The sequence below is a fragment of the Mya arenaria genome, chromosome 9, assembly GCF_026914265.1.
Source record: "Mya arenaria isolate MELC-2E11 chromosome 9, ASM2691426v1".
NCBI classification, from domain to species: domain Eukaryota; kingdom Metazoa; phylum Mollusca; class Bivalvia; order Myida; family Myidae; genus Mya; species Mya arenaria.
This window is the reverse complement of record NC_069130.1, coordinates 59,579,495-59,601,603: the sequence shown is the minus strand read 5'-3', so window position 1 is coordinate 59,601,603 and position 22,109 is coordinate 59,579,495. Positions and strand designations below refer to the sequence as shown.

Below are 22,109 nucleotides of genomic sequence, written 5' to 3'. Positions count from 1 at the left end.
CCCATCGTTATGCACTCCTCCATCTGCATAGCGCAGATTGTTCGTGCATATCACATATATCCCACAATCACCTCTTCAATGCTTTACGTCATTAAATTAGTCTAGACAACCATTATACAATTATCCAAGTCTCTTAGTATTTTTAATTCTCTGAGTTCTGGATAACAATCGCGAAAATGTAGACGTCGGCACTGACGACATCCATTACGAAACATGTCAATTTAACAACAATTACAGGCGATTTATCGCTTATTTAAACCTGTATGCAATATTGGTTATGAAGTGCCCCTTCATATTTAAGATTAAGAGGTATATTCCGTTACACCAAAAAAAAAAACAAGTGCATGTGTGCACCTTTCTTCGCCACATTTCCAAAATAAGATGGAGTTTTCAACACAAAATTTAACTCAGACAGTCGCGAATGTTACCAACATCATACGAAATTATATGGATACCATATGTTCATTAAATGAACATCTTCATTACCCTCGACACCCACTATACAATCCTCCCAGTCTTCCACCAATTTCAGTGCTTTGATCTAAGGAGAACAGTCAAGTAAACCTGTTTATGTTGTTTTTTTGTGACAAAACACTTTCGAATAGTCCTCTCTATATAACTACACCCAAAACTAGCTCAATCTGATAGTCGGTGTCAGTTTTCCCAGTTTAACTGTCTGTCCACCAGGTTTTTCAACTGAACCTGGACTCAAATCGCATTTTAAGCATCAAACGGTGCGGTTCTACACACCTTTGCACTCATTTCAAGTTCTCGAAGTCAAATTTTTACCAACTTTGACATTTTGTGTGATCCTAGGAATGCAGACGACTCGATTTTAAAACAAATGGCAAAGTTAAATGTGAAAACCAAAAAATGGCAATGTTTTAACAACAGGACAAGATAAATGAATTTAATAAAGATAATTGGCCAGAAATAGTGAAATCCATCTCTTGCCCCAAATGACAGTTGTTAAACGAAGCAGTTTGGTCCCAAAGTTAATGCATTGTCAATATCATGGCGTGCAGATCCAAACAAGTTTGTGACCAACCAGATATACCCGTCGTTTAAGGCGAAAAGTTCAACTCAACACTGACTAAAACATGAAGCTGAAGCGCACTCATAGTTTGAACGTTAAAAAGGGGAGCAGGTTAATCAATCCGGGATAGCAATTAACCAGAAGCCATACTTTGTACCTTGCAGCCAATCCATACTTACAAAATTACCTTTTCATCAGCAATTTAATAAATAGAAGGTTTCATACAAAATACTATTGGTGTATGCATTTATAAACACATTTATTCAGTATATCCTAAGATATTTCATCGTTGATCAATGATCTTTGAAGATTGCAAAGGGCGGAAAGGGCATTTTCTTGTCCATTTTTGTAACAGATTTTATGTTCGGTAACAATTAAGCACTTCGATTGCTCTCTCAACATGAATGTGAACTAAAGCGTCTCTTGAGCTGACAATTGCATTCAAACTTTCATATTTACATTCACACTTCATTCCTTAACGATGGTTGTTGTTTATCAATTGCACTTTATTTCTGTATAAAGTGCAATGGCATTTCCCATCGATATCGCATGCGTTTGTTCGATACTTCTGTCCTGTCATTAGGCGCAATAATACCAAGGGGCGGGGTATATTTACTACGGAACTATTTTTTTTAATGAAAGCGTTGTATTATTGGCAACAAGCAAAACTGTAATCTGCAGTAAAGCAGTTAAAACAAAATAAGCAACGATAATTTGATTGATTTTAATGTAGATAATTTCATGATGGATGGAACAGTTGAAGAAACGTTTGTGTTTAAAAATGCTGTTAAATGTCACGAAAATGCAAAAACAGTTAGTTCAAAATAACCTCTATAACGGGTGCTTGTATGACGTCATGAGTGATGTCATTGAAAAAAGTTTTACATTAAGCTCGATTCGGGCCGCAACATAACTCGGCAGCTGCATTTTGTTTCGACGCCATTTTTTGCAGTGTTCATTCGTTTTGAAAGTGTTGTTTTTTCGAAAATTGACTGGATTACTGGGATTATTTACACACAATACCTATTGGGTAATCAATTAATTACCTATTCAGTCCTACTTTCACCATGATTTGTTTTGATATCTAATTTAAGCCTGAAAATTTTGTAAACATGTTCTTGATAAAATGTACAGCATCTTCAGCATTAGCTAAAGAACTTCAGCGAACACGTTATATATTACCTTTTTGGATGTGTTCGCTGAAGAGAACGCCGTATCCAAACCCTACCAGAATTCGTGACATTTTTATGTCACGCTGTTATTTCACTTGTATGCATTGTACAGACAAAATAGCTGTATCCATAGGTTAATGAAGTAAAATGTAGTTCACAAACTCATTTTCAAAACCAAAAAACGCTTTAAAGATAGTTGATTTAGCATTTTAATAAATCCTATTACAAGCATTCCTTATCTAGGTCATAGTTGTGTTCAAATTTAATCACGTGACACCAAGATTTTCAGAAAATACCCATGTGACCTAGTGTTTATTTTGCTGTTATTTTTTCTATTTCGAATAATTAATAAATAACTAATAACAAATTTGGAATAAATAAATTGTTTTTACTTATCAAAAGGTATTTACAGCCTTACTGCAATTGGATTCAACTAAATGAACAATGTGAATCCGATGCTATAAATAGAATCCATCGACGTCATCATGGTCATGTGATTGCATTGCATCATCACACTAAATTGATTCTGGTTGACTTTACTATGGGGGTTACGCCATAACTTTAATGCGTTGTAAACATCAAAAAAATAAATATCAACATTAAAGTTATGGAAGCCAGAACTACTTCAGCATCAGAGAAAATATTTGAAATATCTTTGTTCTTGCATACGACATAATGGAATCATGTCCATATAAGTCGTATGTTCTGAATAAAATCAACAGAAATAACTAAAGTTCGGAGAAGTTAGTCGCTTTAGACATTATTTAGTGCATTTAATAGTAAAAACAACTGCAGAAAAAACTATTTGGTAAACAAATCAGCTTGTCAGGAAAAGACAACTCAGCAGAAAATATGTAGGTTATATGACTTTTGTTGTTTATTTCATGTTTTGGTATTTGTATGCAGCTACATTATATATTCTAAAATATGTTTTTGTGCAAAAGTTCGCATCGTTGATCAATTTCGGTCAGAAACCAGGTCGCTCAGCCTTCATTGTTATGATGCGGGGCCTGAAAGCGCATATGTAAAACAAAAAAAACGGGCATTAACGACACGTGAATTTACTAAATAATGCACGTTTTCTACCGATAACGCCCGAGTTTTTGCGTTTTAATACACCACGATAACGGACCGAAAACACACATTGTATGCAATAATACGTATTTATAATATTCTTGACCTTGAAAAGATAGAAAATAAACATATAAATAAGGAACTGTTTTATCTGTGCATTCATTGTCGTATAAAATTAGGTTACGATAGCTGTTCTAATTTACCCACTGTTGAGAACAACGAGAGAAAGAAAAGAGAAAATGCTCTTGAATAATCAATTTATTTTAGCAGAAATGTAGAATTAAATGAATGTAAATATAAGTATTAAAATTCGACATGTTGCATTTTATTGGGGTATGGTTTGAACAGCCCCATTGCATACCATACCCCAATAAAATGCAACATGTCGAATTTTAATCCTTAAATGAACGCATACCATAAAATGATATGGCAGCTGCCAACTGTCTTGAAGACTAAACCGCCTTTCAATGAAAGTTCAGTCGAAGGCTTAACCTACAGTAAGTCATTGCGAAAATTTAAATTGTTACAGGACACGAAGTCTTGTTGCTTGATCAATGTTACAGGGCCTCAAAAAATGTTACAGGACTGAATAATTTCACGACATAACAAATCGCACTGCTGATAATTTAGGGCTTTTATTGATGAATGTATAATTATTGCATAATAAAGGATAACAAATAATAAAAAAAAAACACAAAAAAATGTGTTTCACTTTAATGTAGCAATAAAAACAAATACTTGAATGATCTTTATGGCCACTACATAGTGTGTTGGTAATGAAGAACATTCAAGTGTTTTTATTCAAGTAACTGTGTGGCAATAACAAATTGAAAATAAATTATCATTCTTAAAGCATTGTGCATTTTGCGTAATACATCAGTCGATGCAAATTGGTCGGTATTATTCAGCGATTAATCCCTTAGCAAGTTTCGTTTTCGCCTTTTGTCAGAAGTATTCATGTAAGCTTGTATACGCAGTGCTCCATCCAGAATTTGAAATACCTTAGGGTTTTAGCCAGGATTTAAAAAAAGACAGAGTGCTGCAGAAAAGGGACAGGGTGCTAAAGGTATAAAGGGCACATTAAATTGGGATATGGAGAATTTGAACATTATAAATTTGGCAGAAAATGTTAGACATTGTGATTTATTGAAGTAATATTAGGTTTCAATTACCAGATATGTAAAGAGTGTATGTATTTATAATCTAATTATAAGTTTTAGACAACACAAACACAATATTTGAAAGTCTTGAGCATTTAATTCTTTAAAGGCAAAAGTACCCATGCTGGTCTTCATGAGGGCGGAAGGGTGCTACTGAAAAAGGACAGATAGGGTGCAGCACCCACCTTCAGCTAAAACCGATACCTAATAGATGTTTTGTCATTCTGAATGGAATGTTTTCCGGATATGAGCTAAAATTCATAGTAAAGTACAGATGATTATAGAGTGTTTTGATCAATATTATACAATTTGATTTTCTGCCGATTTCCTTGTTGAAATAAAAAAGCAGCACTTTTTTTCTCAACTGAAGCATTTCTGGTTATTTTGTGACATTTTCCTCCTGAGGAACCTCGCCAACCCAATAAAACTAGGCAGGAATGTGTTCGCTTGACAAACGAAAAATTGTGGATTTTACTACATTTTCATATTTTCAAACATCAATCAAATGTACTGAACAATAGAAACAAAACAGAAGGAGATTGTGTTTCTATCCGAATTACAGCAGGCCCGAATTAGTGTTTTGCTGTACAGTTCTGCATGTTAATATGTTATCCTTCGTTTGTCTATGCTTTTTTGTACAAAAAATAACATAAAATTATTCACGATTTCTTACCAAAGCCTGGCCAGGTGTATTAAAATCCTTCCTAGATATCTCTCAACCACTCCTGTTTCTGTCGACATTTTTCTGTAAACAATGGAATTTAGAAGAGGCGATGCGTGTTTTTGTCACAAATTGCCTTTTTCTATTGGTAAATATATCGCTGGTTGTTGCTGCATCCAATACCAGTAGGTATAAATATTGAATGTCCTGGGATCAGAATTCAAGGAGATCATTTGCATGAGCTTAGCAGCCAATAAGTCCTTTTGCCACGAAACAAGAACTGTTGAACGAATATCAATATATTTGTTGAAACGCTGGACGTCACGGATGTCAAACCAAACAATGATCTTGTAAATACCTTTTTTCAATCATTATATTTATTGTATGACAGAAATACGTTCAATCATCGTTCAGGGTTCAGTAATACATGTGGTGTTGTTTTTAGTCCTTTTTTCCTTTTACTTGCACTATATCAGCTTGTGTGTGTACCACGTGATAATTACGCCAGTCTAAAAACGTTTTTTTGTAAGGGCTCCTCTGGCTGTTTCGTTGGATTTGTTATGATTCTTTTATTCGACCGCAGATGGTTTAGGAGATTTGTAGTGCTACCATTATAAGTTAACTCTTTAGCTATGTAATGTTTTTGTTTACTTCATTTCTATGGAAAATTCAATAAAAGTCATCCACTAATCAATGGTGATGATCATTGCAAAAAGTAGGCCCATTAACCGATCAATGTTCATAACTTGCACGTCAACATGCATTTTCCAGAGTTACAGATAAGTTTTCCAATGTGGTTGAGTATTACTCCACACTTTTGAAAATAATTGGGTACCTCACATTATAAATGAGTATTTCAAGTTTCCATTAACCCATCGTTTTGATTTTAAATTGAGTAACGACAATGAACGATTATGTTTTTAAGGCCACAACAAATTGATCATTTGTTCTACGGATTTTGCCCAAAAAAAGTAGGAGCGAGCGAGCGAAAAAAAATTAAAATACTTTTTTTTTTTAAATTTAAGGCAATTCAGAGGCGAGCGCAAGGCGAAAAATAAAATAAAAATTAAAAAGTTTATTTCTTACTAAATTTATCATGCAATATGTCAAGAAATGCTTTTTAATTGCAAACATAGGTTCTTAGTTTAAATATAAATGAAAAGGTTTTGATTGTATCACATGAAAATCTGTCTCAATATATAACAAATGGCAATAAGATCCAGTGCTTTACTATTACTTAAGACACTGCCGATTAAATTGCGGGACAACACAATTGAAGCAGTATTAAACAAATCTGCAAATGTGGCACCGGTCATTATATTAGAGCAGGTGGTGGAATAAAGATGTTTCCCTTTCAAGACCTCGCCTTTACCACGAACCAATGGTTTATAGGTCTGTGCCTTGAAAAAAAAAATCATGACACCCTCCATAGCTTCAATGCCCGTAAGAAACAGGCCACTTTACTACAAATCGATCAAAGAAAACAAGTGGATAAGAACAAAGAATTGAGAAAATTAAAACAGTCATTTTACTTATAAAAGGTTTTATTTTCTGATTTTACTGATGTTATTTTTATACTGTACATGTATGTGTAATGCACTAGTCAATTGTAACCACGACCCCCATGGTCCGGGGAATAGCGGGGACTTTGACTTTCGGTCCAGCCAACCCCGGGTAAAACCAACGGCACTGCGGGGGAAGGTGAAAACACGGCCCATTTCACCGGCTATCTCCGGTATACCCCCGGTCCTTCATGGTTACAATTGAATGGTGCATAAATACAGACTGTTTCTGAATTATTTACAAGTCCTTTTATTTTTATCAATTACGAGTATAAAACTGAGAAATGCATTTTAGAATTTAAAAAATAAGTCACGAAAACATGTTCATTTGTTGCAAGTCGAGTGTCCGTGTATTTTAATATAAGCTTTGCACTCAAAATCTGATTTAGTTATTATTTAACACTAAATTTTGAGTACAAAACAATGAATTACTTAAAACACACATAAATAATTATTGCCTTCGACGCTGTGAAACTGTTGTTGTTTACTGAAGACTATAATCCATTGATTATGACACTGATTTTCAAATTTTACATTAACGAAAACTGAAAGTATCCTGCAAATTAATACCGGAAATAGATAACAACGGTGCGTCCTGCAAAATATTCCCGACAAAAAAAGACTGTCAACAAATATCGGCTGTTTTGCGGTTACCCGGAGCTGATTTTGTCCTGACACGAGGAAAGTTTGCTCGCGGAGAATGTAAAGCATGGAAATACCTTCAAAAAAGGCGAAGTCGACGTTGCAGGTTCAAATTTTAAGTAAAAAACTTCAGAAAATAGAGCAAATTCAGAAGTAAAAAAAAAATACATAATATGCGCGGCCAAATAGTAAATGCGGGCGCAAAAAAAAGTTTTTTTTTCGTTTTTCGAATTTTAGGTGCGGCAAATCCGACGAAAAAATGATCAATTTGTTGTGGCCTAAAGTATGATTTGAAAAAATTACTGATAACAACTTTATAATTAAAAATAAGTGAGTGCACAACTTGCATGACATATACCAGTTTTATTTTTTTCGGAAATCGCGTTTTTTGAGCGGCGGGTTTGTTAAACGAACAATCAAAAAACAGTGGCCTAAAAACAATTAATCAAAGTGGTAATTTGAAAAAAAAAATGGTAGCGAAATAAGCATTATTAACCACTTTACACTTGTACTTTTTTCTATTTCATCTAGTTCGGACTTTGCAAAATTGGCTGCTGGAAAGGTGGTGTATTTCACTTTCTGAATAAAGTAAAAATTGTCGATTTATTGATTCAAGTACAGTGTCGTGAGGCGTCAAGTCTCATCACAGCTATTAGTTCCAGACATTGTTCGTTGTCTGTTACTGTGGTTCTCCGCAGTAGATTGTCTTTCTTACTTGTTGTAAATCAATGACGAAATACTGCTAATAGCAGGATGCACAATAAATATATAATATTAGAGACATGCATTATATTGCTGAGGAATTGTAAACAGTATACGAGGGTAACAGTTCAGAATGTCATCCAGGACACCGAGGGTCAACAGTTTTGACTGTTACACAAATGCCCATGCAACACCAGTTCTATAACCTGATTAATAACGAGTCTATATTTTCCAGCAAATTGTTGAGATCAATCTCGGAAACATCTTTAAATCGCGACATTGTTTGTTTACGTCTGATATTGATTTGTTTACGTCTGGTAATGATCTTGATCATATAGACGATTGAGTGCTTGATTTTTTCAGTATTGTCCTTGAACCAATTAAAATAACAAAACCAATACCGAAAATTTACGAGTTTAAACGATATGCAGTTTATTCTTAGAATCTCGGTAAAACTCATGACGTACCAATGACGTAGCCTCACGCGCGGGTAACAGTTCATACTGTATACCGGTCAACAGTTCAAAACATTGTAATGCTGATTACTATTTGTAAAATAGTCGAAAATAGTGAATTACATTTATATAGAGCATCGGGTAATAATATAATGTTATTAATTAGGTGATTTCATATTGGCCTAGTTATTTGTCCGAGGTATATATAAATAACTGGGCCAATATGAAATCACCTAATTAATAAGTATTTTATTAATTAAATATTACTATTTTGGTTAAAACATTTTTATAACTTACCTTTAGTACACTGAAGCCGTATTTATCCCTTATTCATTCATGGCGTCTGCTTTTCTAGACTTGACTTTGCTGATTTTGACATGCATCCTTATAGTGACATTGCGCATACTAATGAATAAAGCACTGTACATTGTAAGAAAGCTTGTCTTTTCGTCATAATTTTATAAATCGTTTGCCAAAACGTCAAATGTTTCACCTTCGTCGTCCATTTTGTCGGTGTACAAAATCATAATAGTCGTAAAATCCACCAACGGGTTAAATACAACTGTTATATCAAACCGTACAAAGTGGTTCAATCATTTAATAGGTTCAAGTACTCCAAAGAGGTTTATACGAAGCACAGAAATTTCAAAACAGACGGAAACGGAAAACAAAATGGCTACCTTTAAAAATAATTTCCAGCGTATTTCTCATATTAGGCGAGTTTCGACAGCCAATGAAAATGGCTCATTTCTCAAATCCTATATTAGGCGAGTTTTATAGCCAATCAAAACGGAGGAAACTCATATTAGCCGAGTCTTGTTGATATTTGCCGAGTTTGGTCGATATAGAGCGAGTTCTGGCATATATTGTCTTCAATTGTCTGGTATTGGTACCACTATTGTCTCTGTATCTCGTCAAATACGTAATAGTTGATTAATAATATGTTATATTAGAGGCATACATTGTATTGCTGTAGAAATTACAATACTGTAATTATATCTTCAAAGACACAAAACCATTTATTAAATGCAACATATTAGGTAGAAACTAAATGATTAAAAAGTGCGGAGCTTGCAAAGTTAGCGAGCAAGATGTATAAAGGGACTGAACACAAGATGGTCTCAAAATGGCAAATACAATATTTCCTCAAAACAAGCCTAAAATTATCAATACCAACTAGTATTAGGCCTATAATACATAATTTTAAAATAATATTTCATCGCTGTCTCAAGTGAGTGTACCCGTTTAAAAATAGCGTATAATGGTAAAATAATTATATATAATACTGCTCTTCCGGGTTTATCATTTTATATCAGGACATGACTACTCAGTGCTACACGTGTTTTTAACTCATTGCGGTAAAACAAAGCATGGTTATACCATCTCAGACAATTGGCTTCTTTCAATCTTTATAGGTTACAAGTAGGTAATGATGCCCAATCTGGAAATTACACATTTCGTAATATTTCTGTTATTGATTATAGTATTGCATCATCTCATCTATGAATGATTTCGAAATAATTGAAGCTGATCCTCTTTTTTCGGATGGTCATAGCTTACTGTCAACAACTATCATATTTCTGTAACCCTGTTTACTCGGTCGGTGGGGTTAAGTTCGTACAACGTAATAACGATGTTCATGTGTTTATTTCTTGGATATATAAATTATTCAATGTTGTATTTGTATCGCCAGGCACAACTGGACTGGATGACATGTTCTTCAAAACTATATACCCTGAGGCGTGCTAATCACATTGCTTAACATTTACAATACAATATAGAAATGTTAAATATAAAACTATCAATCACAATAGTCTAGACACATTAAATGAAAATAGTTCGTCTTCGCTCGTGTCTCATTTGTATTTAAACAGTCATAATATATATCTAAAACATTAATATATTCCTACTCAAATCTATACCAGAAACATTGTATAACCAAGTGTTTGGATAAAAAATGACTAAAGGAATCACTTCAAACTTACATGGGTAAATGTAACCCAAAACCTCTCTACTCAGCTTAATAATGTGCAGAGAATGAAATGGTAAATATCAGCCCGTAAATATTTACAGAAGAAATAGTTCGAAGCAGAAAGAGAGTGCGAATTATGAAAAATCCATAACACCAAAGAACAGGAAAGCCCACAACTGTTACACAAACCTGTAATAAATAATTGTTCCAAGTATATATTAATTATTATATTTTATATAATAAGTAAGTCTTAGATGTTCTCCTTTCGGTTCTGGTTTACAGGGTAAAATTCTCACAGTCATAAAAGCATGTACAATGATTTAAACTCATGCGTTTCTATCAATGGGCAACTGTCTCATATGTTCCCAACTTTTTGTGGAGTCCGTCAGGGAGAAAATCTTTCTCCGATTGTACTTTCTATTAACCTTAACGATTTAGACGAATTCCTTCAAAGAACATGTTCTAGTTTTTCCATAGAAGTAGATGCAAATGCGACAATGGTGTACCTTCAATTACTTATCCTCCTGTACTCTGACGACACTGTACTCTTTGCAGACAATGAAAGTGATTTTCAACAAAGTCTAAATTGTTTTCAAGATTACTGTATGTAATGGAAATTAAATATTAACCCCTCAAAGACTAAAATAATTGTTTTTTTGTGCAAGAAATCAGAAGAAATATAACTTTAGTATTGATAACTAAGTAAAAGAGATAGTTAAGGAATACAAATATCTAGGTGTATATCTTTCGTCCACTGGTAGCTATTTAAACTACCGTAAATATTTAATTAGCAAGGCTAACAAAGCAATGTATGCTCTATATCTTAGAATTAATAACCTAGACTTCCCTTTGGACATACAACTGAAGCTATTTAATGCTGCCATTGTTCCTATTCTAACGTAAGGATGTGAAGTCTGGGGCTTTGTAAACCTTGATCTGTTGGAGTAACTTCATTGTATTTTTTTGCGTCGGATTACATATACTAGAAAGAGTACTCAACGTTACATGCTCTACTTGGAACTTGGTAGATACTCTCTAAATATTATTGTTTAAACCAGAATGATAAGTTACTGGAGTAAACTCGTTTCATCCCATGACTCGAAAATAAGTTTCTTGACCTATAAATACATGTTACATAGCAATAATTCAGTTTGGGTCAATTACATCAAGTCAATACTTGATGCAACGGGTTATTCATACGTTTGGCTTGACCAAACAAAAATACCTGCAAAACATGCTAGTAAACTTGTGGAATCTAATCTTGTTGACCAATTTCAGCAAACTTGTTTTGAACAATTTAATATTTCGCGTAAGGGTAGAATGTATTCTCTGTTTACGTCCGATGTTAAATTTTAAGAGTACCTTAATATCTTACCTAGTCTCTATGTTTTATCGTTTTTATTTTCGTACTAGCAACCATAAATTTCCTTTTGAAGCCGGTAGATGGAGACAAAATGATGTAGCACATGTCAATAGAAAGTTTATTATTAGTAATCTAAACGATATTACTGACGAACTCCACTAGTCACTAATATGTCCACTGTTTATTCCTATCAGGACAAAAAACATACATTGTCATTTTCATTCAAGACCTAATGTCCTGAAATTAGTGAAGTTTTAAACTGTAAGAACCCGGATACCTTAAGAAAAACAGCATTTGTTTTGTTAAAATCATAGTTAATCACTTTAAACGAATCTGACCATGTGTTAAATAGTTTTTCATTAGTTATCTTATTAGTGTTTCGATTATATTGTACCTTATTCAAATAAGTGAAATTGTTTTGATTTTTTAAATACTATATGAACTAACCACATTCCCGTAACTAATTATACTTTTTTTTGTATAATGACAAAACTGTTGTGAAGCCTCTATTAATCCACCTCTTTATACTTGTGTCCACATTTAGTAATATTAAGTTTTCACATGCTTTTACTTAAATGTAAACTGTGATATAATAAAAGAATATTGAGTTGAGTTGAGTTGGCTTTGAAGGTGAATGGTTTGTTATGAATAAACGTAGTTTATCTTAAGTTGTTAATGGCTTCGAATACAACTTTCTTCCCATATTTGGTGTTGGATGTCTTGAAACACTAGAAATCAATCTTTATAGGTTTTGAATGGTTTGTGATAAAAAAAGTATTTCTTTCTTAAGTTGTTCATATGCTTAGAACACTAGTGGATCTTTCTTCACATTTATGGTGTTGGGTGTCGTGAAACACTAGAAATCGATGTTATTTCGCGGTCAATTCACTTGAGAATATATAGGAAAATTATTTCGTGCTCAAATATCAGTGTCAATGAACGGCGCATATGGAAGTGAGTGCTAGTGACTTGTAAGCGTAATTATTACCTACTAGATTCACAAACAGCAACAATTGGCTTTTTCATTACTGTCCACGGCAGATAAGTACGAATGCAATGATATACTACCTATATAATAATATATCCCTTTAAGCTGCAAATAAAGAATGGAATACAACTGTTAAGATGGTGTACTATATACATCGTAAAGGCAATGAAGTGCTTTCTCAGACTTCAGACAAAGTCCAGGCTTTTTTCAAAATACAACAGTGGGATTTTCATGATTTATTAACAAAATAGAGAAATTGATTGAATAAATGGTGACATCATTTTACTTAACTAGTTACAAAACGTAGATATCTTACTTATGATGTAAACAATCAGCAAAGGTCATCTCAAAAATACCCCTAAACATAAGATCAGATAACATGTTTTATGCTTACTGAAGGCTAAACTTAAAATTATCCATTCAAATATGTTGTTTCATTGTTCTTTCAATCTACATGTGCATTGTGCTGATACCTTAAGAAATTATAAATAATTATAACATGATTTGCATTGTCCTGAAAGCATCGTTGTTGTCTTTGACTGTAAGTATTACCCGTTCTGGGTCTATTAACTTGTCCCTGTAGGTTTTCTCGCTTTAGTGTGTTATACCATTATTTCAAGTCAAGTACACTTTATTGTTCGTTTCAGTTGCGGATCCGTCGGTCGTCTTAGACACAAGTAAGTTGTTCATTGTATAAGTATTTTTGAACATAGATTGTCATAAAGTGTGCATAGTTTGTAATAAATAAAACATAGGACGCATTTGTTACGGGAACTCTCTCGATACTATTTGATAAGTATTTAATGGCTAGACGTTGTGAAAAAAATATGATGTTGGTTTTTACAGCAACCTTTATTGAAAATGATTGGGCATTTCTAATCGAACCATAGTTTTATGACTCTCCATCTAATGAGAACAGGCCAAGTGTTGTTGTTGTTGTTGTTGTTGTTGTTGTTGTGATTGTTGAAATTACCATTAGTTTTTAAAATCAGTTTACATCGTGATATTAAAGATGCACTCTTACTTCCAAATAAGATTTACAACAATAAATAAAATTGTTTTAATATACCAAAAAGGATGAATGAATGTCGAAAACAATGGTTTTTATTAAAGGTACCGAGTTAAATTTGATAGAAATATGCAGGTATTTCTGCCTTTTGATACGATAGTAGATCGCAGTAAATATTTTAGCATTCACCAATCATTTAATATTTTTGCGTTTTCAGCTATTAAAAACACGGCAACAATCTTGTTATCAGTAATCAACATTTTCCATGAATGCATTATTTAGTAAGTTTTTCAAGATTTATCACTCAAAATTTGTGTTTGTTATACATGTGTATGTATTGATTTTGAATAAGAGTGTCACTTTAACAGTGTATAAGTAATTACTTTGGAGAAATACTGACGTCATTTTGCACGAACCGGCCGGCGTTATGACGTCATTGTTTATTCCTTTGCTGCGATCTGACTAGACAAGCGCGACGTCAAATTACCAAAGTCAACGACGTTTCAAATGGGTCGTTCTTTTTTGATTTTGTTGAATGCTTAAAACATATATCTCTTATTAATTTTCCCGAAAATGATGTACATGTTAAAGTTAAAAAATGTCAAGAAACATGGACAATGTTAAGATAAGGATTGATTCGTATTGTCCGTGCCCTCCTCCATTTCACGTATTTAAGTACAAATCAGTCCTTATATTGATCCATTTAAGTTTCGCATTTGATAATAGATGAAACCTTCCTTTGAAGCTTGGGGTACATTTAACATAAGGAATTCCGGCAGTCAGCTGACCCAGGCCAGTACCGTCAACACAATTGTGATCCCTGGAGCTGATGGGTTCGGTCATACAGATTCAATCATTCCAAATCGTAAGTAATACAGTACTTTCCTTCTTTTATGGATTGTCATCACTCGAGCTAATGCAGTTTTATCATTTCTTAAGAACCACAAGTCTTTAGTGTGCACATTTCAGTTATTTATTGTATTAATTTAGTTTGTTCTTATTCATAAATGAAAACACTTTGCTTCATTAGTTTAATCTGCTAAATGTAAAATACTTAATTCATGATGAATTATAAATATATCAAACCAAAGCTTGTATAATACTTATATTTAAATTTCGGATTAACTTAAAAGTTAACTTTAAACAATCATGTGTGCAAAGTAAGTGTATGGTTGTTAGGCTGGGGTTCGTCGTTGGTTGAGTGGCCTGGTGTCACACGGGTGGTTTCCGCTCAGTGACTTTATATATACCACTATTTATTGCAAAGTCATTATAACAGAAACAAAACAGATTTTTTTTTATTTTTGACTTAAGCATAAACAGCTCATCGTCACATTTCACAAATAAAAAACGGAATATAGAATACACACACACATAAACAATCAACACACATATAGATACATTATAACGCATTTTAAATGATTTTTGTATCATAGACAGATTTTTTGGAAATATCTCAAAAATGGAAAGAACAAAAGTAAAAAAGGAAAACATCAACCAAGTTACACACAAGTCAGCGTGCATGATGGTTGATATGAAAGTGAGAATGTTAAATATATTATTTAACACATAAACCTTGAAAATTGCGGAAAGAAATAGAATGAGACATGAAAATAGAAGCAATATTGCCGTTTATAAAGGAACCTAATACAAATAGATTGAAGATACATCATTTGTGATAATACAGCAACAGAAAAACAAAAAAACAAAAAACATGTAAAAAGTAAATACAAAGACATATACAGCTCGTCTTGTTTATGGTGACAATTATGGATAAAACACTTAGGCATTGTTCTTTCTTATTTCAAATGCTTTTACACTCATTCCGGCTTATGTGCGACATTAACAGCATGTAAACAGAGAAAAAAAAGTTTTGAATAATTGTTATTTGGGTTCATTTTATTATTGCAATACCTTTTTGGCATTGAAATGTATATTTTTATGAGTACAACTATTATAGTTTTTTAAAAATGAGAGTGTTTATGAAACCACCAATGCATTTTATTATGCTATTTTCGAGACAATACTAATGGGCATGATGCAATAACACAAACAAAACCGCTCCAGTCACAAATTGTTTATTATTATTTTCTGAAGAAGTACTTCCTTCTGTGTAAGAATTTGTTTATTTTAACCGTTTTTAACAAAACTATAAATGTACGACGCCAATCAATTGTCAACTGTTTTATTGAAAGTAAAACATGTTGGCAACACAGCTTGTCTTTAATTTACAAAAACACCATGAGAACAAAGCAATAGGAAACACAAAAATGCATTTAAGTTTATCAAAGTTAAGATCAATAAACCATGCAAAACATAGGAATGTAAGATATCTTGATCAAACATTATTTTGATATTAATTTTGGACTCGTAAATGGTTAAAAAATGTCTCGTACATTGCTATTTAGCATTTAAGTCAAAAGAGACATATTTCTGTTTATATTGATATTTTTTTTCTAAATATGATTGATATATTTGTTTAAAACAGATGTAAATAATTATCATTTGTGCTATTGATTTGTTTTATCCGGCATCAATATTGATGGTTTTTATCAATGAATTACCCTGGGGTCATATTCGCGATACTAAGTATGAAATATTAACAGTTAAGCAGAATTAAAGAACTGTCCCTTGTTCAGGAAACAATTTTACAAAGAAAAATAACACTAACTTTGTAACTATGTTATTAACAATTGTGAACAGTATATGCAAAATATGTGTCCCGTAACTGGTCATTGAAACTTGGGGTTTCTACTTGGCTAACATAAATTAAAGGGTGTTCTCATTAACACTAAAGATTCTTTGTGTTTTCCCTGTGGGTCTAGGAGCCTCAATTGCTTTCAATACATCGTTTCTTTTAAGCCATATCTTATCTGTGTTTCTTGGCCATCTGTAACGACCACTGACCTTACCACATTCCTTCATGCAGTTGACCTCTACCTCGTCATCCTCATCATCTATTTCTGTAACTTGACCTATGTAACGACAATCATTATACACAATCACTACATACTCTTTTTCTTTCAGATTCTCTCTAATTATCTGGTTTTCAGGGTTCTCTACATCATCATCAACAGCAAGTGTTTGAGATGGCAAATCAATTACTTTTTCTGCATCGTCATCTGCATCCTGGTTATTTTGATCTTCTGGTGTGGGTTTAATTAGGTTTTGGGTAATCCATAGACATTTATCGTTTTCAACAAATCCATTCTCATTAAAACAGTTTTCAAATACGCAGGTTGTTTCTCTGGTTCGAACAATGCCTGGGACAATTGAAACTACACTGTGTATCTTCATTGTACCTTTGATAGGTTATATACATTTATTTTCTTTCTCAACTCTTTCTTGACTCTGTTCAAACTCTGTTTGCTCTATCTTATCATACTCAATTTGACTATCAGTTTGACTTGCCCATTTAAAAAAATCCCCAGCATTCTGTATAATAAATTTCCCTTGTTTTACTGCGTTATCTGCATTGCGTTTCGTAGTGCCGCCAATGTCATCGCATGGCCCCTTTCCGTGCCCGCTCTCAAAATACTGCCAGGACCCAGTTATGCCATGTGACTTTTCAAGATTACTTATGAAGTTGAAAATTGTCTTATTTCGGTATTGACTAGTCGGTGAATCCGTCCAAAAGTGTATCGCTTCCAAGTTGTCTACATACATCTTACCGGCAGCAATCACTTTCTCGACGATGGCCAATACCATACTTGCGTTGTGTTGTAAGACTTCTGAAACGTATACAATGCTTTTGTGTTCAATGGTTCCATTTACTCTTTTTTGTACATAACTGTTGGGTGAAGTGTTACTGCTGTAGCATTCCAGTATGCGCTTTGTATCTCTTCCATATTCTGGCAGCAGTAATTTTCACTGAAATCCATTTGAACTAGGATATGGTTAGCTGGCAATTTATATTTCATTACTTTTACAGCTTTGTATTGCTCTACTACCTTGTGTATGTGACCTAAAAACTCTGTGTATGTCCTTTTCATCATTGCCTTAAACTCTTCTAAATAGACAAAAAATATCTAAATTAACAAGTGATTTATTATCAATTTGCAGTAGAGAAATAAGCTTAGCCATACTAGGATGTTCTGAATAGTATATAATTTCTACGAACATCAGCATACACTGGACATTTTAATTAAGGATTAAAATTTGACATGTTGCATTTTATCGGGGTATGGTATGCAATGGGGACTCCACCAACATTTTGAACTGCGAATTTGAATGGGGCTATTCAAAATGGGTGAAGTCCACTCCACCAACATTTTGAAGTGCGCCATTGCATACCATACCCCGATAAAATGCAACATGTCGAATTTTAATACTTATATTTACAGTCATTTTAATCTACATTTCTGCTAAAATAAATTGATTATTCAAGAGCATTTTCTCTTTTCTTTTTCTCGTTGTTCTCAACAGTGGGTAAATTAGAACAGCTATCGTAACCTAATTTTATACGACAATGAATGCACAGATAAAATAGTTCCTTATTTATATGTTTATTTTCTATCTTTTCAAGGTCAAGAATATTATGAATACGTATTTTTGCATACAATGTGTGTTTTCGGTCCGTTATCGTGTTGTATTAAAACGCAAAAAACCCGGGCGTTATCGGTAGAAAACGTGCATTATTTAGTAAATTCACGTGCCGTTAATGCCCGGTTTTTTGTTTTACATATGCACTTTCAGGGCCCGCATCATAACAATGAAGGCTGAGCGACCTGGTTTCTGACCGAAAGTAGGTCAACGATGCGAACTTTTGCACAAAAACATATTTTAGAATATATAATGTAGCTGCATACAAATATCAAAACAGGAAATAAACCACAAAAGTCATATAACTTACATATTTTCTGCTGAGTTGTCTTTTCCTGGCAAGCTGATGTGTTTACCAAATAGTTTTTTTCTGCAGTTGTTTTGACTATTAAAAGCACTAAATTATGTCTAAAACGACTAACTCTTCCGAACTTTTAGTTATTTCTGTCGATTTTATTCAGAACATACGACTTATATGGATATGATTCCACTATGTCGTATGCAATGAACAAAGAAATTTCAAATATTTTTCTCTGATGCTGAAGATGCTGTACATTTTTACAAGAACAGGTTTACAAAATTTTCAGGCTTAAATTAGTTATCAAAACAAATAATGGTGAAAGTAGGACTGAATAGGTAATTAATTGATTACCCAATAGCTATTGTGTTTAAATAATCCCAGTAATCCAGTCACTTTTCGAAAAACAACACTTTCAAAACGAATTAACACTGCAAAAAATGGCGTAGAAACAAAATGCAGCTGCCGAGTTATGTTGCGGCCCGAATCGAGCTTAATGTAAAACTTCTTCAATGACATCACTCATGACGTCATACAAGCACCCGTTATAGAGGTTATTTTGAACTGTTTTTGCATTTTCGTGACATTTAGCAGCATTTTTAAACACAAACGTTTCTTCAACTGTTCCATCCATCATGAAATTATCTACGCCCCGCCCCTTGGTATTATTGCGCCCAATGACAGGACAAAAGTATCGGACAAACGCACGCGATATCGATGGGAAATGCCATTGCACTTTATACAGAAATAAAGTGCAATTGATAAACAACAAGCATCGTTAAGGAATGAAGTGTGAATGTAAATATGACAAAATGGTAATCGTCTTCTAGATCGTTTAAACTACAAAATGTACACTTTCTTTCATTTCTTACAATGTTATTATGTCTCCCAACTTCAATATCTAATCTATGGGACGATAGACTTAATTTTGCAAGTACTAGTCTGTTCTAATGTTATCTAATTTATAAATATAGCTTGAGACTTCGAATGTGTCTTTTAGTTCTTTATATATAAAATTTAAATTTGCAAAACACTTCATTGCACAATTATAAAACCTAGTTTTGTCGCATTACGTCTGATAAGCTTAGTACGTATAATTATGTACCGTCATTATTCGTTTTTACAAATGGCCACAATGTGTTTTAGTTATCTTTCTGGCCTTTAAACGGACACCACCATACAGGATAACGAACACGTTTATTTTCGAGATGAACTTAATTCCCTTTTAAAAATAATGGGACTCGAACATAAGGTTTTCTACTTACCGAAGTGGTCAGCGCACTTGCATCCCGGATTCGATTCCCGGTCTGGGCGATGGGTTATAGCCAGAAAAATTGAATAGTGGGTTTCCTTCGGATGCTCTATTTTTGCCAAAACACTTGATTGACAATTGTTGTAAATAAAATAATTCTAAGACAAAAACTTTTTTCAACACAATTTTCATGACCAATTGATGTCAGCTGTTCCCCCCTGTTTTATATTTGTATTTGTTCGTGAAAGTTCATTCTTTCATCAACAGGATATGACTGCAAACATTACCGGGTGACCTTTTCCATCGATGATCCCGTTTTTCCACTTGCGGTCAACATGACTATCGAATTGCAGGTGATTTGATACTCACAAAACTTGTGCAAATTTACTACTAAGTTTAATATTATAAATGCTCTTAACAATAATTGTGAAATATACTATACGAGTATTAAAATACATCGTTTAGAAGTTAACAAGCGGCACCAGTGTACCTACTGTCCAGAGTGGTACACCAGGTTTGTAACAGTCACAGGGCTTTAATGAAGGACACCAGGTTTGTCATGGCCAGAGGTCTTTAACGTAGGACACATGGTTGGTAATGGCCAGAGGTCTTTAACGAGGAAAACATGGTTCGTAATGGCAAGAGATCTTTAACGAAGGACACCTGGTTGGTAATGGCCAGAGGTCTTTAACGAAGGACACATGGTTGGTAATGGCCAGAGGTCTTTAACGAAGGACACATGGTTGGTCATGGCCAGAGGGCTTTAACGAAGGACATCTGGTTGGTCATGGCTAGAGGTCTTTAACAAAGGACACATAGTTGGTAATGGCAAGAGGTCTTTAACGAAGGACACATGGTTGGTAATGGTCAGAGATATTTAACGGGGGACAAATGGTTGGTCATCATGGCCAGAGGTCTTTAACAAAGGACACCTGGTTGGTAATGGTCAGAGATCCTTAACAAAGGACACCTGGTTGGTCATGGCCAGAGGTCTTAAACGAAGGACACATGGTTGGTAATGTCCAGAGGTCTTTAACGAGGGACACCTGGTTGGTTATGACCAAAGAGCTTTTACGAGAGACACATGGTTGGTATTGACCAGAGGCTTTTACGAGAGACACATGGTTGGTAATGGCCAGAGGGCTTTAACGAGGGACACGTGGTTGGTAATGGCCAGAGGGAATTAACGAGGGACACCTGGTTGGTAATGGCCAGAGGTCTTTAACGAGGGACACCTGGTTGGTAATGGCCAGAGGGCTTTTACGAGAGACACATGGTTGGTAATGGCCAGCGGTTTTTAACACAGGACACCTGGTTGGTAATTGCCAGAGGTCTTTAACGAAGGACACATGGTTTGTCATGGTCAGAGGCCTTTGACGAAGGACACATGGTTGGTAAAGGCCAGAGGTCTTTAACGAAGTACAAATGGTTGGTAAAGGCCAGAGGTTTTAACGAAGGACACATGGTTGGTAATGGCCAGAGGTTTTTAAAGCAGGACACATGGTTGGTAATGGCCAGAGGTCTTTAGCGAGGGACACCTGGTTGGTTATGACCAAAGAGCTTTTACGAGAGACACATGGTTGGTATTGACCAGAGGGCTTTTACGAGAGACACATGGTTGGTAATGGCCAGAGGGCTTTAACGAGGGACACGTGGTTGGTAATGGCCAGAGGGAATTAACGAGGGACACCTGGTTGGTAATGGCCAGAGGTCTTTAACGAGGGACACCTGGTTGGTAATGGCCAGAGTGCTTTTACGAGAGACACATGGTTGGTAATGGCCAGAGGTTTTTAACACAGGACACCTGGTTGGTAATGGCCAGAGGTCTTTAACGAAGGACACATGGTTTGTCATGGTCAGAGGCCTTTGACGAAGGACACATGGTTGGTAAAGGCCAGAGGTCTTTAACGAAGTACAAATGGTTGGTAAAGGCCAGAGCTCTTTAACGAAGGACACATGGTTGGTAATGGCCAGAGGTTTTTAAAGCAGGACACATGGTTTGTCATGGCCAGAGGTCTTTAACGAGGGACACATGTTTAGAAATGGCCAGAGGCCTTTAACGAGAGACACATTGTTGGTAATAGCCAGAGGGCATTAACGAGAGACACATGGTTGGTAATGGTCAGAGGGCATTAATGAGAGACACAGGGTTGGTTATGGTCAGAGGGCATTAATGAGAGACACAGGGTTGGTAACGGCCAGAGGGCATTAACGAGAGACA

At 34.5% G+C, this 22,109-nt stretch overlaps 1 protein-coding gene across 1 annotated transcript in view; it reads left to right on the top strand.

Moving 5' to 3' along the window:
* Positions 1-22,109, top strand: part of LOC128246226 (uncharacterized) — a 34,540-nt gene that overhangs the window by 6,999 nt on the left and 5,432 nt on the right. Inside the window, exons 3-5 of the mRNA XM_052964419.1 lie at positions 13,435-13,464; positions 14,542-14,661; positions 20,156-20,241. Coding sequence (XP_052820379.1) covers positions 13,435-13,464; positions 14,542-14,661; positions 20,156-20,241 — 236 coding nt within the window. The remainder of the gene's footprint in view (positions 1-13,434; positions 13,465-14,541; positions 14,662-20,155; positions 20,242-22,109) is intronic.